The sequence below is a fragment of the Malaclemys terrapin genome, chromosome 2 (genome assembly GCF_027887155.1).
Source record: "Malaclemys terrapin pileata isolate rMalTer1 chromosome 2, rMalTer1.hap1, whole genome shotgun sequence".
NCBI lineage: Eukaryota > Metazoa > Chordata > Testudines > Emydidae > Malaclemys > Malaclemys terrapin.
The window spans coordinates 273,845,218-273,860,344 of NC_071506.1; the positions used below are offsets into that span (position 1 = coordinate 273,845,218).

The 15,127-nt window shown below is 41.4% G+C and overlaps 1 protein-coding gene across 2 annotated transcripts in view; it reads left to right on the forward strand.

Annotated features, from left to right (window-relative positions):
* The window catches only part of WDR48 (WD repeat domain 48), a 49,121-nt gene extending 42,020 nt beyond the window's left edge, over window positions 1-7,101 (forward strand). Inside the window, exons 17-20 of one of the 2 annotated variants that reach the window (XR_008444130.1) lie at window positions 399-475; window positions 1,617-1,809; window positions 5,119-5,305; window positions 6,975-7,101. Coding sequence is in view for 1 of the 2 variants with exons in the window: in XM_054021231.1 (XP_053877206.1) it covers window positions 399-475; window positions 1,617-1,809; window positions 5,119-5,214 (366 nt within the window). In the remaining variant the exon portion in view is untranslated. Of the gene's footprint in view, window positions 1-398; window positions 476-1,616; window positions 1,810-5,118 lie in introns of both variants that reach the window. The other variant, XM_054021231.1, reaches the window with a different exon arrangement.
* The last annotated feature ends 8,026 nt before the right edge of the window (window positions 7,102-15,127 follow it).

Consider the following 15,127-nt stretch of genomic DNA (forward strand, 5'->3'; position numbering starts at 1 on the left):
CACCTTCTAAGACACCTGATTTCTGATGCTGTATTCCAGATATTCAGTCTTTCTTCTTTAAAACTTAGTCATTTTTTAAACAAAATATTTAGCGTTTTGACTTTTTATCGTATAGAAGTGCTGTACACTTTACACCCACCTGCTTCTGCTGAAATGAGCTCCAACTTATATAAAAGCTAGGCAAACAAAGGACTTGCATCAGATAGATCTGAGCACCTCAGAAGCTTAAGCAATTCAAAGAAAAGTTGTCCTCAATGGTTGTGCTAGAGAAAAATCTCATTTTTATTTGATATAATAATACACATTAGGTAAACACATTTTCCAATTGGAAATAATGAAGTGAATATAATTTCTGTGATGCCAATTGGTACTAAATGTAACATTTTGTTTCCTTTTAGAAAAATATGCCCAAATTCAATAAGATTCCCTTCTACCTTCAACCTCATTCGTCTTCAGGGGCAAAAACTTTAAAAAAGTACGTATATATTTTTGACTCTTAATATTTCAGAGATACTGATATTAGCAGACTCGTAAAAGGGTATGCCAAAGAGAATAACAGTACCCTTGGCTAATCCAGAGAACAACATTGGACGTGCTGTCTCAATTCTTGGGAGAGAAGGTATTTAGTGTTACAGGACAATATCCTGCTATACTGGATGATATAAAAATATTTTAAAGATCTAGGAGATATTGTAGTTGTAAATGGCAGTAGCTTAAATTAATTGTACTTTAGAAGGTTTTACCTTAGTATTAATAACGAGGTTTGAGTTAGTACCATAACATTTTTGGCTGGATCAAACCCAATGTCTTATCTAATCCTGTATCCTATCTCAAACAGATGCTTTAATCAGAGAAAGGTGTAAGAAACACCAGAGTAGGCAGGCTTGGGAGAACCTGCCCCTCACATTAGAAGTCATCCTGGTTTCTAATAGTTAGAGATTGGCTTGAGCCCTGAAACATGAGTTTTTTAAAATGTTTGCTGTCTTTTAATTATGACAACTGTGTGTATTCTTGATATTCATATAACCATCCAGTCCCTCTTTGAATCTGGATAAGTTCTTGGCCTCAACGACTTCCTGTGGCATGAGTTCCACAGTTTAATTACATGTTGCCCACAAAAGTATTTCCTTTTATCAGTTTGAATTTCCTACCTCTTTAAGTTTTATTGAATGTCCCTTGTGTTATAAGATAGGGAAAACAGAAATTCCTGACCTCCCTTCTGTTTACATGTCATTATTTTATATACTTTTATCATCTCCCCTATTATGCATCTCCTTTCTAAGGTAAACATTCCAAGTCTTTTCAGTCTCTCTTCATCTCAGTTTTGCAGTGCAAGATCTTGATCATTCTTCTTGCTCTTCTCTGAACAACCTTTAGTTCTGCAATATCCTTTTCAGATAAGGTGCCTGGTACTGCACACAGTATTCCAGATGGTGATGAGTCTTCACCATTGATTTATATAAAGGCATTATTATAAAGATATTATTTTAGATTATAAACAATATATAATACAAACAAATAACTGCTATAGCACACATCATTGCACATGATACTGTGAAGATAAGTGTTTGAAAGGCTAAATCTGGTGTTTCACAACTTTTAATTACCTTGTACAGAGATCGATTGTCAGCTAGTGACATGCTGCAGGTCAGAAAAGTGATGGAGCATGTTTATGAGAAAATCATAAACCTGGATAATGAATCTCAGACAACTAGCTCCTCCAATAATGAAAAAGCTGGAGAACAAGAGAAAGAGGAGGACATTGCTGTGTTAGCAGAAGAAAAGATTGAACTCTTGTGCCAGGACCAGGTAAGTTGACATAAGCACTCATTTAGGCCTTCTTGCAAAAATATGATGATCAGTAGTAAATCATTTGTGAACCTCTACGTACTGTTCTTAAAATGTGCTACAGGTAAATTATTTTAAAACAGATGCCTTTGAAACTAAATTTTATGTTATGAACTCAAATGTTAACTGATAGTACTATTTTGCTTTTTGTATATAAAGCATGGGTGGTGTGACAAAGTTTCTCCTATACCTTGGTGAGACCTGCGCTTATTAGCGGATTTGCTCGCCTCAGAGATTCATGGCAGCCCTCAGTTTGGCCACTTTTGTCGCTCAAATCTGCTGTTTTACTCCGATAACCTCATCACCGGCTAGCATGGGGAAAAGGAAGGAGAACAATCCCCGCAGTCTCTGCTGATCCACCATGTGGGTCGGGGAACAGCCCAGAGACCTTCCCCTCTGGCGGAGCCCACAGTCCAGGTCAACTCCTCCTGTGTCTGATCAGGAGTTGGGAGGTTTGGGGGGAACCCAGGCCTGCCCTCTACTCTGGGTGCCAGCCCAGGGCCTTGTGAACTGTAGCTGTCAAGAGTGCCTCCTGGAACCGCTGTGCAACAGCTACAACTCCCTGGGCTACTTCCCCATGGCCTCCTCCCAACACCTTCTTTATCCTCACCACAGGACCTTTCTCCTGGTGTCTGATAATGCTTGTACTCCTCAGTCCTCCAGCAGTACACCTTCTCACTCTCAGCTCCTAGTGCCTCTTGCTCCCAGCTCCTCGCATGCACACCACAAACTGAAGTGAGGCCCTTTTTAAACGGAGGTGCCCTGATTAGCCAGCCTGTCCTAATTGATTCTAGCAGTTTCTTCTTAATTGGCTCCAGGTGTCCTAATTAGCCTGCCTGCCTTAATTGGTTCCAGCAAGTTCCTGCTTGTTCTGGAACTGCCCCTGTTACCTTACCCAGGGAAAAGGGATATACTTCATCTGGGACTAATATATCTGCCTTCTAACACCCTTGGGCTCCTTCATGGGGCTGTGAGCATGGGCATGTACTTGGCGCGGTTTACCACTGTCCCTGAAGCCTGTCCCTTCTGTGGCATGAGGGAGATCCTGGCGCACGCGTACCTTCAGTGCGCCAGGCTGTAGCCCCTCTTCCGGCTCCTCCAGAACCTCTTATTGAGGTTCTGGCTGCACTTTTCCCCGCACTTATTTCTTTATGCACTCCTGATCCGAGGCCTCACGAAGTCGCGGGACCACCTCGTCAACCTCCTCCTAGCCATAGCCAAGGTGGCCATTCGTAACACCAGGGAGAGGAGGTTGGCGGAGGGGGGCCTGCGACTGTGGGGCCAGTTTTCATTCTTTTATCCATTCACGTATCCGGGCAGAGTTCCTCTGGGTAGCGGCTGCTGGCTCTCTCTGTTTTCGAGGAGCAGTGGGTGCTGTCTGGGGTTCTCTGCTCGGTGTCCCCTTCTGGTTCCTTAGTTTTGGTCCTTTAACCCCCACGCCTGTTCCTGTTGTTGCCTTTGTCGTCTCCTGCACTCAGTTGGGCTCTGGGTTTAGTAGCCCCTCCTTAGGCTGGAGGAGGGACTTTCAGCAGTGGACTAGCGCTCGCCCACATCCCAGTACTCAAAAAGGAACACTCCTGCTCCTTCATGGGGCCGTGAGCACAGGCATGTACTTGGCACGGTTTACCCCCGTCCCGGACACCTGCCCCTTCTGCGGTGTGAAGGAGAGACACCCTGGCGCACGTTTACTTGGAGTGCGCCAGGTTGGAGCCCCTATTCTGGCTCCTCACAAATATTTTGTTACGCTTCGGGCTCCACTTTTCCCCTGACTTCCTTATCTGTACTCCCCATCCATGGCCCCACAAAGCCACAGGACCTCCTGGTCAACCTCCTCCTGGCCCTGGCTAAAACGGCCATCTATAAAACCAGGGAGAGGAGGTTGGCCGATGAGGTCTCCTGTGACTGTGGGGCCTATTTCCGATCCTCCATCCGCTCACGCATCTGGGCAGAGTTCCTCTGGGTGGCGTCCGCTGGCTCTCTCTATGTTTTTGAGGAGCAGTGGGCCCTGTCCGGGGTTCTCTGCTTGGTGTCCCTGTCAGGTTCCCTTTGTTTGACCCTTTGACCTCACTCCCATCCCTGTTATCTCATTAGTTGTCCCCTGGAATCATTTGGTTTCCAGGCCCTGTGAATCCTCCCTTTAGGCTGTGGGGGAGGTCCTTAAGCAGTGGGCAGGCGGCCTGGTTCCCAACAGGAACACTCTCCTGTAGCCATCTGGCCTGACCCTGTCACAGTGGATAAATTGCATTACCAAATGTCTAGATCACAGAATTTTGGTTGTTGAACTGTGTTCTCTTTTGCAGCCTAATACTCCAAACTCTTGCTCATGCTAATAATCATATTAACCATATACTAGCTATATTGATATGAATAGTAAACACAGATGACAGTATTTTGTTATTCTCGGAGATCACAGGCTTTAAAGAAGAGCTCCATTGAGGAGGGTCTTAAGCTACTCATGTTTGTTGGATGCCAGTGTTTAGAGTGTTGTGTAGCGTATACCTCTCTTCCAGACAAAATTATTTAGAAAGCTGTAAAACCAGACTAGGAACAAATTAGTTTTAAAAATCATTTCACATTTTCATCTATTGTATGCCTCCTAGAATTTGATATCAATCAGAATGCTCATCTGCAATAAATTGTAATCGCACTTCTGTATAACATCATTAAGATTAACTAAGCAAATAAACTATGGGGTTTAGAATATTGTTACATTTCTAGTCCTGTTCAAAATCTGTCTAACTTCAGAGCATATTTTTATATTGCCTGTTAGGTTTAGTAGTAAAATTATTTAGTGGCAATATGTGCAGTAGCACAGCAAGAGGCATTGCTACTTTGGAAGCAGGTTTCAAACTTCCTTGGATCACAAGTGAAAGGAGTGTAATAGTCTCAGTAATGGGGGGAAGACAGTAGATGTTCAAATTCAATAAGTTAAAGTCACGTAAATGGCACCCCTGTTCCAACTCCACAATACCCGTATTACAGTAGATTTTATAGACAGTAAAGTGGGACTCAAGCAGCAGCATTTTTCTTATTTGCCTATCTATACATTTTGATGTTTACTGACATTTACTGATGATCATTCCAAGCCTATATATGCTGCTGGTGGTGCTCTCTAATGTATGTTAGTCCATTGGCACCAGTCCTCATTAGTATGGTGTACCACTTGTCAGCCTAGAATATGCTTGTCTGAAAATCAAAACTTCCAGCATCCAAAGATTTAACATATCTACCAGTCTTCTTCAATAAAATATAAATTCTCTTACACTGCAGGTTTTGGATCCAAATATGGACCTTCGAACTGTTAAGCACTTCATATGGAAGAGTGGTGGTGATCTGACACTTCACTACCGACAGAAATCAACGTGAAAGGAATGATGGACTCAAATGGTTGTTCATTTACTTGACCTTACTGTACTGGTTCCAAGAGTAGTACTATAGAAGCCCACTGAACCCTAAGGTAGATGAGACTTCTAATGACTCAGTATGGACCAGAGAGTATACATTTAATAACTGAAGTGACTAATAGATCTGTAATATAGAGGAAAAAAATCTATATGACTTAAACTAAAGTCTGTCCTAGTTAAGGCACACCAAGTGAAATGAGAAGTCCCTAGTGGTTCATGTTATGTGAGGTGTACAGAGAACAGATGATGATCCAGTGCAGACTTTTGCTTCCTTCTTGTTTGTTTTTTTCCAGAGCATTAAATTTTCATCTGCTCGGGCTTGATATGAAACACTGTTTTGGCCATATTAGTCACTATGTTCATAATGCATGCATTGTATTTTTTTTAATACATTCCATTCGTACATTACCTACAATGATTTTTCACAGGTTATTCATAAAAATAATTTTTACCACTTAGAGAAATCTCAAAAAACACCAAAAGCTATTGCACACTTGAAAGTAGTAGCCCATTTAATTGTAAGTCAAAAGTTAATATAATTAGAATTGTTTTAATACTGCAGTTCAAACGTTCTTATAGAGAGCTATTGACATTCAGATTAAGAATACTAGAGAAATATTATAGCAGGGTCAGTCCAGTGATGCTGTGCATCATAATAGAATAAACATGTTTTGCAAAATTTAATAGATTTTTTTAAAAAAATATAATTCTTCCTGCATTGTGTCCTTGTTTTAAAGACACGCTAGTTGGAATTCCAAGCAACTGTGCTCTATACTTATGTGGCATTTTGTTAAAAAAAATTAAGACCGTTCTGAAAATTTTAACTTTATTTGTTGATGTCAGCAGCAAATTTCATATCCATGATATAAAAGCATTTGTGTTCTTTTTTTCCCCAAGTTTTATATGCAGATTTTGTTGTTATAGTTGTACACATCTTCTTTTCATGTTCTGTCTAAAAATCTAAGGCTTTCATATATTCATAGTAGCCTAGTATAAAGTTTAGCTTACTGGGGCGGGAAGCATTTCAGCTTTTGGCAATGTAAATTTGGGACTGTCCCAAAAGACTATTTGTAGCCAAAACAAATTAAAAATCCTCACCACAAAATTGTGTAAAATATTATTCTTGTCTGAAATAGAAGCACAAGTGCCTTCAGAGGGCAGTATATTTATTCAAGTTTCTTCAGGAGACATGTGCTCTTGCCCTTCCTGTGTTTTGCTATCAGGATTTAGGCTGGGGCCTACAGAAAGTCCCAGATACATTAGTTTACTGGGATTTTATAGTGATCAAATGACAAAAAAAAAAAAAATTCCACTGTCATATGTTGTTTGAAAAATATCCAAATACATTATGTCCTGGACAAAGTCACCACTTAAACAAGAGGGTATGGTTAAGAATTAAGCTAGCATGTCTTTTTCCCTTCCTTGAAAGAAAGTCAAATTTAATTTTTAAGCCCCATTTCTGTGCATACTCCATTTGACACAATTGTGCTGTATTGCACATTTTTAGTGATATTTGTGAATTAAAATGTTTAGCAGAACTGTGTAACTTTTATTACTAAATTGTCCTGAATTGTATTTATTAATAGCAGAGGTCTATGCTTTGTTCTAACAGACAGTGATTCTTTCTGGTTGTCTTGCTGTCCCTTTGTATACATTGTAACTGCTCCCAGTTCGTTCGTTCATTCGTTCTTTTTTTTTTTTTTTTTTTTTGTCTGAAATCAGCCAAGGTTACACTTCCAACCATCCCAATAATGCAGTTTCAGGAAAGATTGAAGGGAGTCTGCAATGCCAAAAGGGTAAATGATCTGTGTTTCACAGTTGTACAGAATAAAAGGCTTTAGTTAAAATATTTAAAAGTTGTTTTGATCATTCGTTGGTTCACTTATGCAACCCTGGGGTTGTCATTTTTTTCACCCTTTTCCCAAAGGACATATAAATCCTTTTCTAATTTTTAAAGAAGTTGCTCAGTCAGGTTCCCAGTAGCTTAAAAATAATTGCAGTGAAATGCACACAGTAATTTATGCAGATTTTGTAATGCAGCATAAGATGGTTGAATGTGACTACAGAAAAAAATATATGCTGTCTCTCAAGGGATAATGCTTGCAACAAGAGAACAAAATAAGGGAACGTAAGCAGGAAAAAGTGGAAAAGACTCCTTAGCATGTGGTTCATCCCAGGCTTACTGACCCTGGGAGCAGAGCTCTGTTTTCCCAAAGACATTGTCCCAACTCTGCCAAAGTAGCCCTTTACCCCGAGCATCTGTACAATGGGAGGAGGCAGCAGAGCTGAGTTTAAACTCTCCTTTACCCAAGAATACGTTTACAAACAAGTTCACTTGCTATAGACCCTGATGGAGGGTTGGGGCCCTAGGGTGGTACTGTATTGTAATTAATCACAAGTGTTTACCTTCATTAAAACATGAGGTGTAGCTCATTAAATGAGCAATTCACAATCTTTTTGCTGTCAGCATTCATATTTTCACAAACTAAAGTTTACAGACGAGTGGTTTGTTTTAATTTCCTAGACAGAAGTTCCCAAACCCTGTTCTTTGGACCTCTGGTGAACCAGCAGAGCAGACTTGGTCACATGTTCCCATTTTCAGCTCCTAAATTCCACTGAGACATCTACAAATACACTAAGGTCTTCACCTTTTTCATGTAAGCAATGGCTATAGTTGCTGCTTGTCGTGACTACAAAAAGACTTCTACTTACCTTATAGCAACTGTACTTCAAGACGTGCTGTCTAAATGTATTCCACTCTTGGTGCCCAACACACTTGAGTAAGGAATCTTTTGTTAGAATTGTCTTTTGGCTACCACTGAGTCCTGAATGCCCTCATGTCCCCAAGAGCATAAAGAGCAGAGCGAGGCCAACTGTCTCACAGTGCCTTTACAAGTACAAAATCCAGGTGTTGTCAGATTCCGTACTAGTGGGAAAAGATCATGGGTCATGGAATATATATGGCAACACATCTCAGACCTTGCAGTAATTGTAGTTAAGTAATTGGTTTTTATTCACGTGATTGTCCATAGGTATTCAACTCTTGGTGACTTGCGAGCAATAACCTAATGTACAGAAGGTGCATGCTCAGAATCTAAATAACTAAGATGGCTCTGCCAAAACAGGCATCCAACCTAAATGCCTGTACAAGGAAATAGGGTCTTGTACAGGTATGTGTTGATCCCAGGTAGCTGCCCTACACATTTCACAGATTGGAACACCTCTTCGAGAAGCCACAGATGCTGCCTGCACTCTAGCTGAATGAGCTCTGACCTGACTTTGATGGAGAGGTCTAAACTAGCTAGATAATATAGTTTATTGCAATTGGAGACCCATTTTGAAAGTCTTTGGGATAATATAGCCTGACCGTTAACCCTATCTGCAAAAGTAGTAAACAGTCTAGGTGAGACCCTGAATGTTTGGGTTCTATCAAGGCAAAAGGATAGAGCCCAGAGTACTTCTGAAGTATGCAGCCTAGCCCCTCCCATTGATTGCCATCTGGCTTAGGGAAGAAAACAAGTAGATTATCTGGTTCAGATGGAAGTAGATCTCAAGATACAGGAGGATGGGTGTTAAGGGTAACTTTGTGGAAGACAGTGTATGATGGCCTTGCTGTAAGTGCCTCATCTCCCCTATGCTTTGGGATGATGTGATTGCCACTAAAAAGGCTGTCTTCATTGAAAGATGCTGTAGCCAGCATGATGCCAAGGGCTCAAAGAGGGGGGAGAAAGGGAACCTATCTAGTTAAAAATCACATTAACGTCCCAGAAAAGAGGGAGTCTTAGACTGAAGGAAATACATGAACTAGGCCTTTGAGGAACCTAGCTACTGGTGGATGTGAGAATATCATGTGACCTTGACTTGGAGGATGGTGGGCTGATATTGCTACCAGGTACACTGTGATAGAATTAATAGATCAGAGTTAAGACAGTATAGTCCAAAACAAAGGGGGTCTGAGTCTCCATGGGAGAAAGGTGATACTGCTCTGCCCAAGTAGGGAAACTTTTCCATTTAACTGTATGTCAGTCATGTGGAGTCTTTTCTGCTTTGAGTTAAAATGTGTTGAACATGAGCATCTTTCCACCTCTGTTAGCCAGCACCCATGCTGTGAGATGCAATGAAATTGGGTCAGGATGAGGGATCTGTCTATTCTGGGAGATTATAATCTGAAGCAGTGTTACCGTTGGATGGATGGTCTTTTTAGATCCGGACATCAAAATAGTCTGGGCCAACGTGGTGCTATCAGGATCATTACCACTATGTGGTGCCTGAGTTTTTTGTTTTTTGTTTTTTTTCCCCAACACCTTCAGTAGTAAAGAAATTTGCAAACATGCTTATATTGTCCCAGCATGCAGGGAATGAGGAAAGTATCTGAGCCAGGGCTTGCATGACTCTGGAGCAGAAGTTCTGACACCTCTGGCAAAAGGTTTCCGATCTTGAGCATGTGGACTGTGTGCACACCAAGAATGGAATATGTATGAACAGTCATTTAAAATGAGTTCAAACATGATTCTTAACAATCAGGTTAGAAGATATGATGCTGACCACATCTGACTACTCATAGTCAAGCACAAGTTGTTAGTAAACTTTGATCAGCATTTACCAATGAGCAGCTGACATGATGCTGAACTTGTTCTTGTCTACACAGCTAGTCAGTCATGATCAGCATGCTGCTTACCTAGACTGTTAAATGTAAGTACTTAAATGAAATTTCCCAGCGAAGATAAACCCTAACATGTTATTACATCCTGAAGAGGGAGGTGCTCATGATGCAGACTCAAACTATGATCCACTGTATGGGAAAAGTTTGAGTATCTCTGTCCTAGCTGAATTTGGGAAGTTAAGGGAGAGCAGTGAATTATATTCGAAGGGAGCATAAACTCTGTGTGTGTGCATTAGAAATCCCTATTTTGTTCCCCTTCGTGCCCCAGGAAAATATTACTGAACTGTTCTGAGGTAACGGAGGGAAAGACGTATTGCAAAGACACGGGCTTTACTTTTATGCTCCAATGTAGCAAGATTCAAGCACATCCTGATCTCTGGTGAAGTAAGTTCTATAGTCTGTTACCTTCCATTGTAAATTCCTAGCCTGCAAGAGCTTCGGCCTGGTCTCTGTCAAGTGAAAATCACAAGTCATCTCAGTTGCTGCCTTAGACTGAGAAAGAAGTGGGATCTAAGATAACCAGGCACAGACCATCAAGGTGAAATCATCAATTGGTGTAAGCCAGCATAGCTCCAGGACAGTGTAGTACATCACTCTACTGTTCTTCCAGCATTCTGCCCTTTCACTGGGTCTCACCAGCATAGCAGAGTATATTTAGCAAGGCAACTCTGGAAGACCTAGTATACTCACAGGGTTAACATTAGCTTCTTGCAACCCTGCAAAACTCTGCTTGCCTGGGGGGAGGGGAATAATTTTGATAGGCAAGTTAATGCTGTTATTTTTACTCATTATCTATTGGTGTAGGTGGCTAAACCTTGCCTGGGCTGCTGAACTTTAATAAGTTTTGCAAGGCTGACTTAACTAGGTATGATTCCCTAGGAATTTTTGCCTATCACTGTATCTTGTAATATCCATTCTTACCAGAATCAGTTCAATCTGGGTTAAATTTGAGTCTCCTTTTCTTTGTTGCCATATCTTAGGCCTCAAAGGGGCCACTTGGTATGAGACAAGCCCCAATTTTGTATCACTAGTTGAAGGGATTTGATAAACACTCATAGTAAAGGTAGCAAACATAACTTACAAAAGGGCTCAAGCAATCTAGAAAGAGTAATGGCTGGAAGTTGAATTCACACTGGGACTAAGATACATATTTTTAAGTGAGGGTAACTAACCATTGGAATTTACCAAGGGATGTGGTGGATTCTCCAGCACTTAATTTTTAAATCAAGATTGTGCATCTGTCTAGAAAATACTCTAGTTTAGCCAGCAGTAATAGGCTTGATGCAAGAATTACTGGGTGAAGTTCTATGGCCTGTGTTAAGCATATCCAGAAGGCCAGAAAGGACTATAATTGACAAGCAAAAAATTAAATGCTGCTCTGAGAGGGAACTAGTCAATGTCTGCACCAACACTTTCTGCAATATTTGCATTGTTTTTCTGATTTTGTAAGAAGTGACATCTGATAGGGAACACCATCTAGAGGCCTGTACCAGGCAAAGGGGGAAGAGCTTGTGCTACCTGTAATTTCTAATGGGGGACTGTGACATACCAGGAGTGCAATTCAGAGTAGTGGGGGATTGTCCCCCCTGCCTTGCAACCTTGGGTGTCTCACATTGCTCTGCTGTTGTAGCTCTCCATCTGGGCTGCTCAGAAACAGCATGCAGGTCACACGCTCACTGTCTGTGTATAACTGCAGCCTGCCAGCTACACGCGGCTCTCAACAGCCTTGGTTATACTACAGGGTGACCCCAACACACACCCAATCCCAGATCTTCCCCCAGAAATATGTCCTGTACTTCCCAGCTCCTGCTGGACAGTACAAATATATTAAATCCTTTTCTTTAGGGGAATAATATGCCACTTTATCTTAAAGAGCTACCCAGACACTTCAAATTAAACTCACTGAATTAGATAAAACAAAACAAGTTTATTAACTACGAAGAGATTCAGTGCATATAAGTAATGAGGCATAAAAGAAAGAAAAATAAACACTTTAAGAAACTAACTTAAGTGTAAAGCAAACTTTCTCACCCCATTTCGAGCAAGGTTACTGATCAAACTCTTCAGGTCAGGACCCTGCCCCTAGAGTCCAACAGCTGTTTCCTTTTGTCTTCTCAGGTGCAGAGAATGAGGTGGGCAGGGAGAGAGGCATTTGTCTCTCCTTTTTATAGTTTGTCCCCCTCTTGAAAAACATTGCCAGGGGCTTGTCTACATTACCCACTGGATCGATGGGCAGCGATCAATCCAGTGGGGGGCGATTTATCGTGTTTAGACTAGACACAATAAATCGACCACCGAGCGCTCTCCCGTCAACTCCGGTACTCCACCAGGGCGAAAGGCACAGGCAGAGTCCACGGGAGAGCGTCAGCTGTTGACTTACCGCAGTGAAGACACTGTGATAAGAAGATCTAAGTATGTTGACTTCAGCAATGTTATTCATGTAGCTGAAGTTGTGTAACTTAGATCTATTTCTCTCCCCCACCCCCCAGTGTAGACTAGGCCCAGCTGTGAGAACTAGAAGACAAAGAGTGGAGGTGGAAGGGTATTCCCTGCTGAGTTTTATTTAACCTATTTGAACTTCCTTTGTTTTCCCTTCCTGCTTGATGACTGTTTACTGCTTAAATGCAAATGGAGGCAAGTACACATTCCTTTGTTTAGCACAGACCTGTTTGCCAATGTCTGCTTGGGCAGGGCTGTGGGGTTTGGAAGATGTGTTATTATTCAGAGGAATCTTATAACTTAAAATGTGTATGGCAACACTGTATGTGACCAGGACAATACTGACCAGCACATTGAGTTTTCAAATGATAGTACAAGGTATGCGTTGTAAGGTAAGATTATTACAGTAGAATGCGAATACAGAGGTGTGTTCCATCACAGGGACAAAAGCCTTTTCTGTTGGTCATTAAAAACTTAACATTTCCACAACATTTACCACAGCCAGGCTTATTTTTAAAGCATGATTCTTCAGGCTAAGGTCTATCTCCAGAATGAAACTGACAGAAGGAATTACAGCAGATGTGTCTCTGAGAGTACCATGGTTTAAGACAGGGGTGGCCAACCTGCACCTGAGAAGGAGCCAGAATTTATCAATGTGCATTGCCAAAGAGCCACAGTAACATGTATCAGGGGGTAGCCGTGTTAGTCTGTATCTACAAAAACAACAAGGAGTCTGGTGGCACCTTAAAGACTAACAGATTTATTTGGGCATAAGCTTTCGTGAGTAAAAAGAAGTGAGGTTTTTACTCACAAAAGCTTATGCCCAAATAAATCTGTTAGTCTTTAAGGTGCCACCAGACTCCTTGTTGTTTTTCCACAGTAACATGTCAGCCATCCCCTGTCAGCTCCTCCCACCCCTACCTCCAGTGTTTCCCACCCGCCAGCAGCACCGCCAATCACCCTCCATCTGTGCGCCTCCCACTCACTGCGATCAGCTGTTTTGTGGTGTGCAGAAGGCTCAGGAGGGGAGGAGGAGGAGCAAGGGTGCAGTAGACTCAGGGGAAGGGGCGGGGACCTTGGGGTAGGAGTGGAGTGGGGCCGGGGCAGAACCAAGGGTTGAGTAGTGAGCACTGTGTAGCACAGTGGAAAGTTGGCGCCTGTAGCTCCAGCCCTGGAGCTGCATCTATGCAAGGAGCCACATATTAACCTCTGAAGAGCCGCATATGGCTCCGGGGCCACAGGTTGACTACCCCGGTGTAAGACAACAGCAGAGCTGGAGAATATTTAAGGATTAGTGGCAATATCAAAGGTAGTCAGACTTACATCCATTGCATGTTACCTTTTATTTGGTGAGTGGCAGGAGGGTTGAAGCTGTATAAGGGAGGGAAGGCACAGCAAAGCAGACCACCACTGCTTGCTGTAGCAGACAAAAAACCACTGCTAACTCTAACTTCAAATCCAAGGAAGAAATTTGTTGTAGCATAGGTACAGAATGCCAACCCCCACTGATCAATTGAGGGTGATAGGCCAATGGAGTGGTTACATGTACACAAACAACATTAAGTCTCAGTACAATGTTTTTATACCCAAGATAACCCCCTACTTATATAATGAATCGGGGGGGAGTGATAAAATAAATTATGACCAAATATGAAAATCCACATTGAATGTTATATAATCACTAGCAATAATAAGCTATTAATCTTATTATCTGACAGGGACTTCCCTTGTTTATCCCCCTGGCAGGTCACAGTAACTTCATCCTTGTCCTGTACCCAAATCAGGGACATTCTAAAAACCGAACAGCAGCGTAGCTAGTAAACCCAAAAGGTTTTGTTTGCACTCCTTTCCCCCAAACAGTTATTCAAAGATTTTATTAACCACACTAAAAACTAGGCCAACAATTATATTGCTTATGTATTATTAGCTAATATGTGATATACATAATCCACTAAATACACTAAGTCTTTACTATCTTACATGAGGTAAGTTCATCTAATCACTGTTTCACTTCCTTACACACACCTCCCTATCATCAGCACAAAATTACTTGAGTGTCTACAAATTAAATATACAGAGCAGATGTGGGGAGGGAAGGAAGATGCTTCTCTCCACTGAAGTAGACCTTTATCTTTGCTTCTACAAGCAGAGATTATTAAGATTGGATTCCCCCACTCCCAGTTCTCATGCACTGGGACTGCACAACAATGTGTTCCAAGGTATTGCAGCAGATTAACTGAGTATATGGTTCAGAAGTTTAAATTTATACAACTTAAAACACTGGACCAAATTCACTTGAATGTCTTCCCCTATCCCCTGTATATAATATAAAAAGCTGGTTTTGGATTCTTCAGGCTTAGGACACAGAATTATACTTTGAAATCATTACTTATTGTAACAACAACTTCTGCCTTCATAATGAGTTTTCAAACAGATCACTTGCCCCTAAGTACTGTGAATTTGAAAATGCATTCCAAGCAAATGATCAAAACTGCAGCCCCACCCTCTCTACAGTCTTCCTAGATTGGCTTCATTTCACACATCCTCCTTAAACACTGCAATGCAGAAAGAGTTACCCACGCTAATTTAGCAACACAAGGCATTTGAATAAATCAGTGACATGAAACTTAGATATTTATAAAGGTTTTACAAGAACATGGAAAAAAGTCATTAACCAAAACAGGAGAAAAATAAGTGAATATTTTAGACTGTTTAAAATGTGCATTATAGCAAGTTTAAGCCACCAACCACTTCAGGTGTCATACTTCTATTT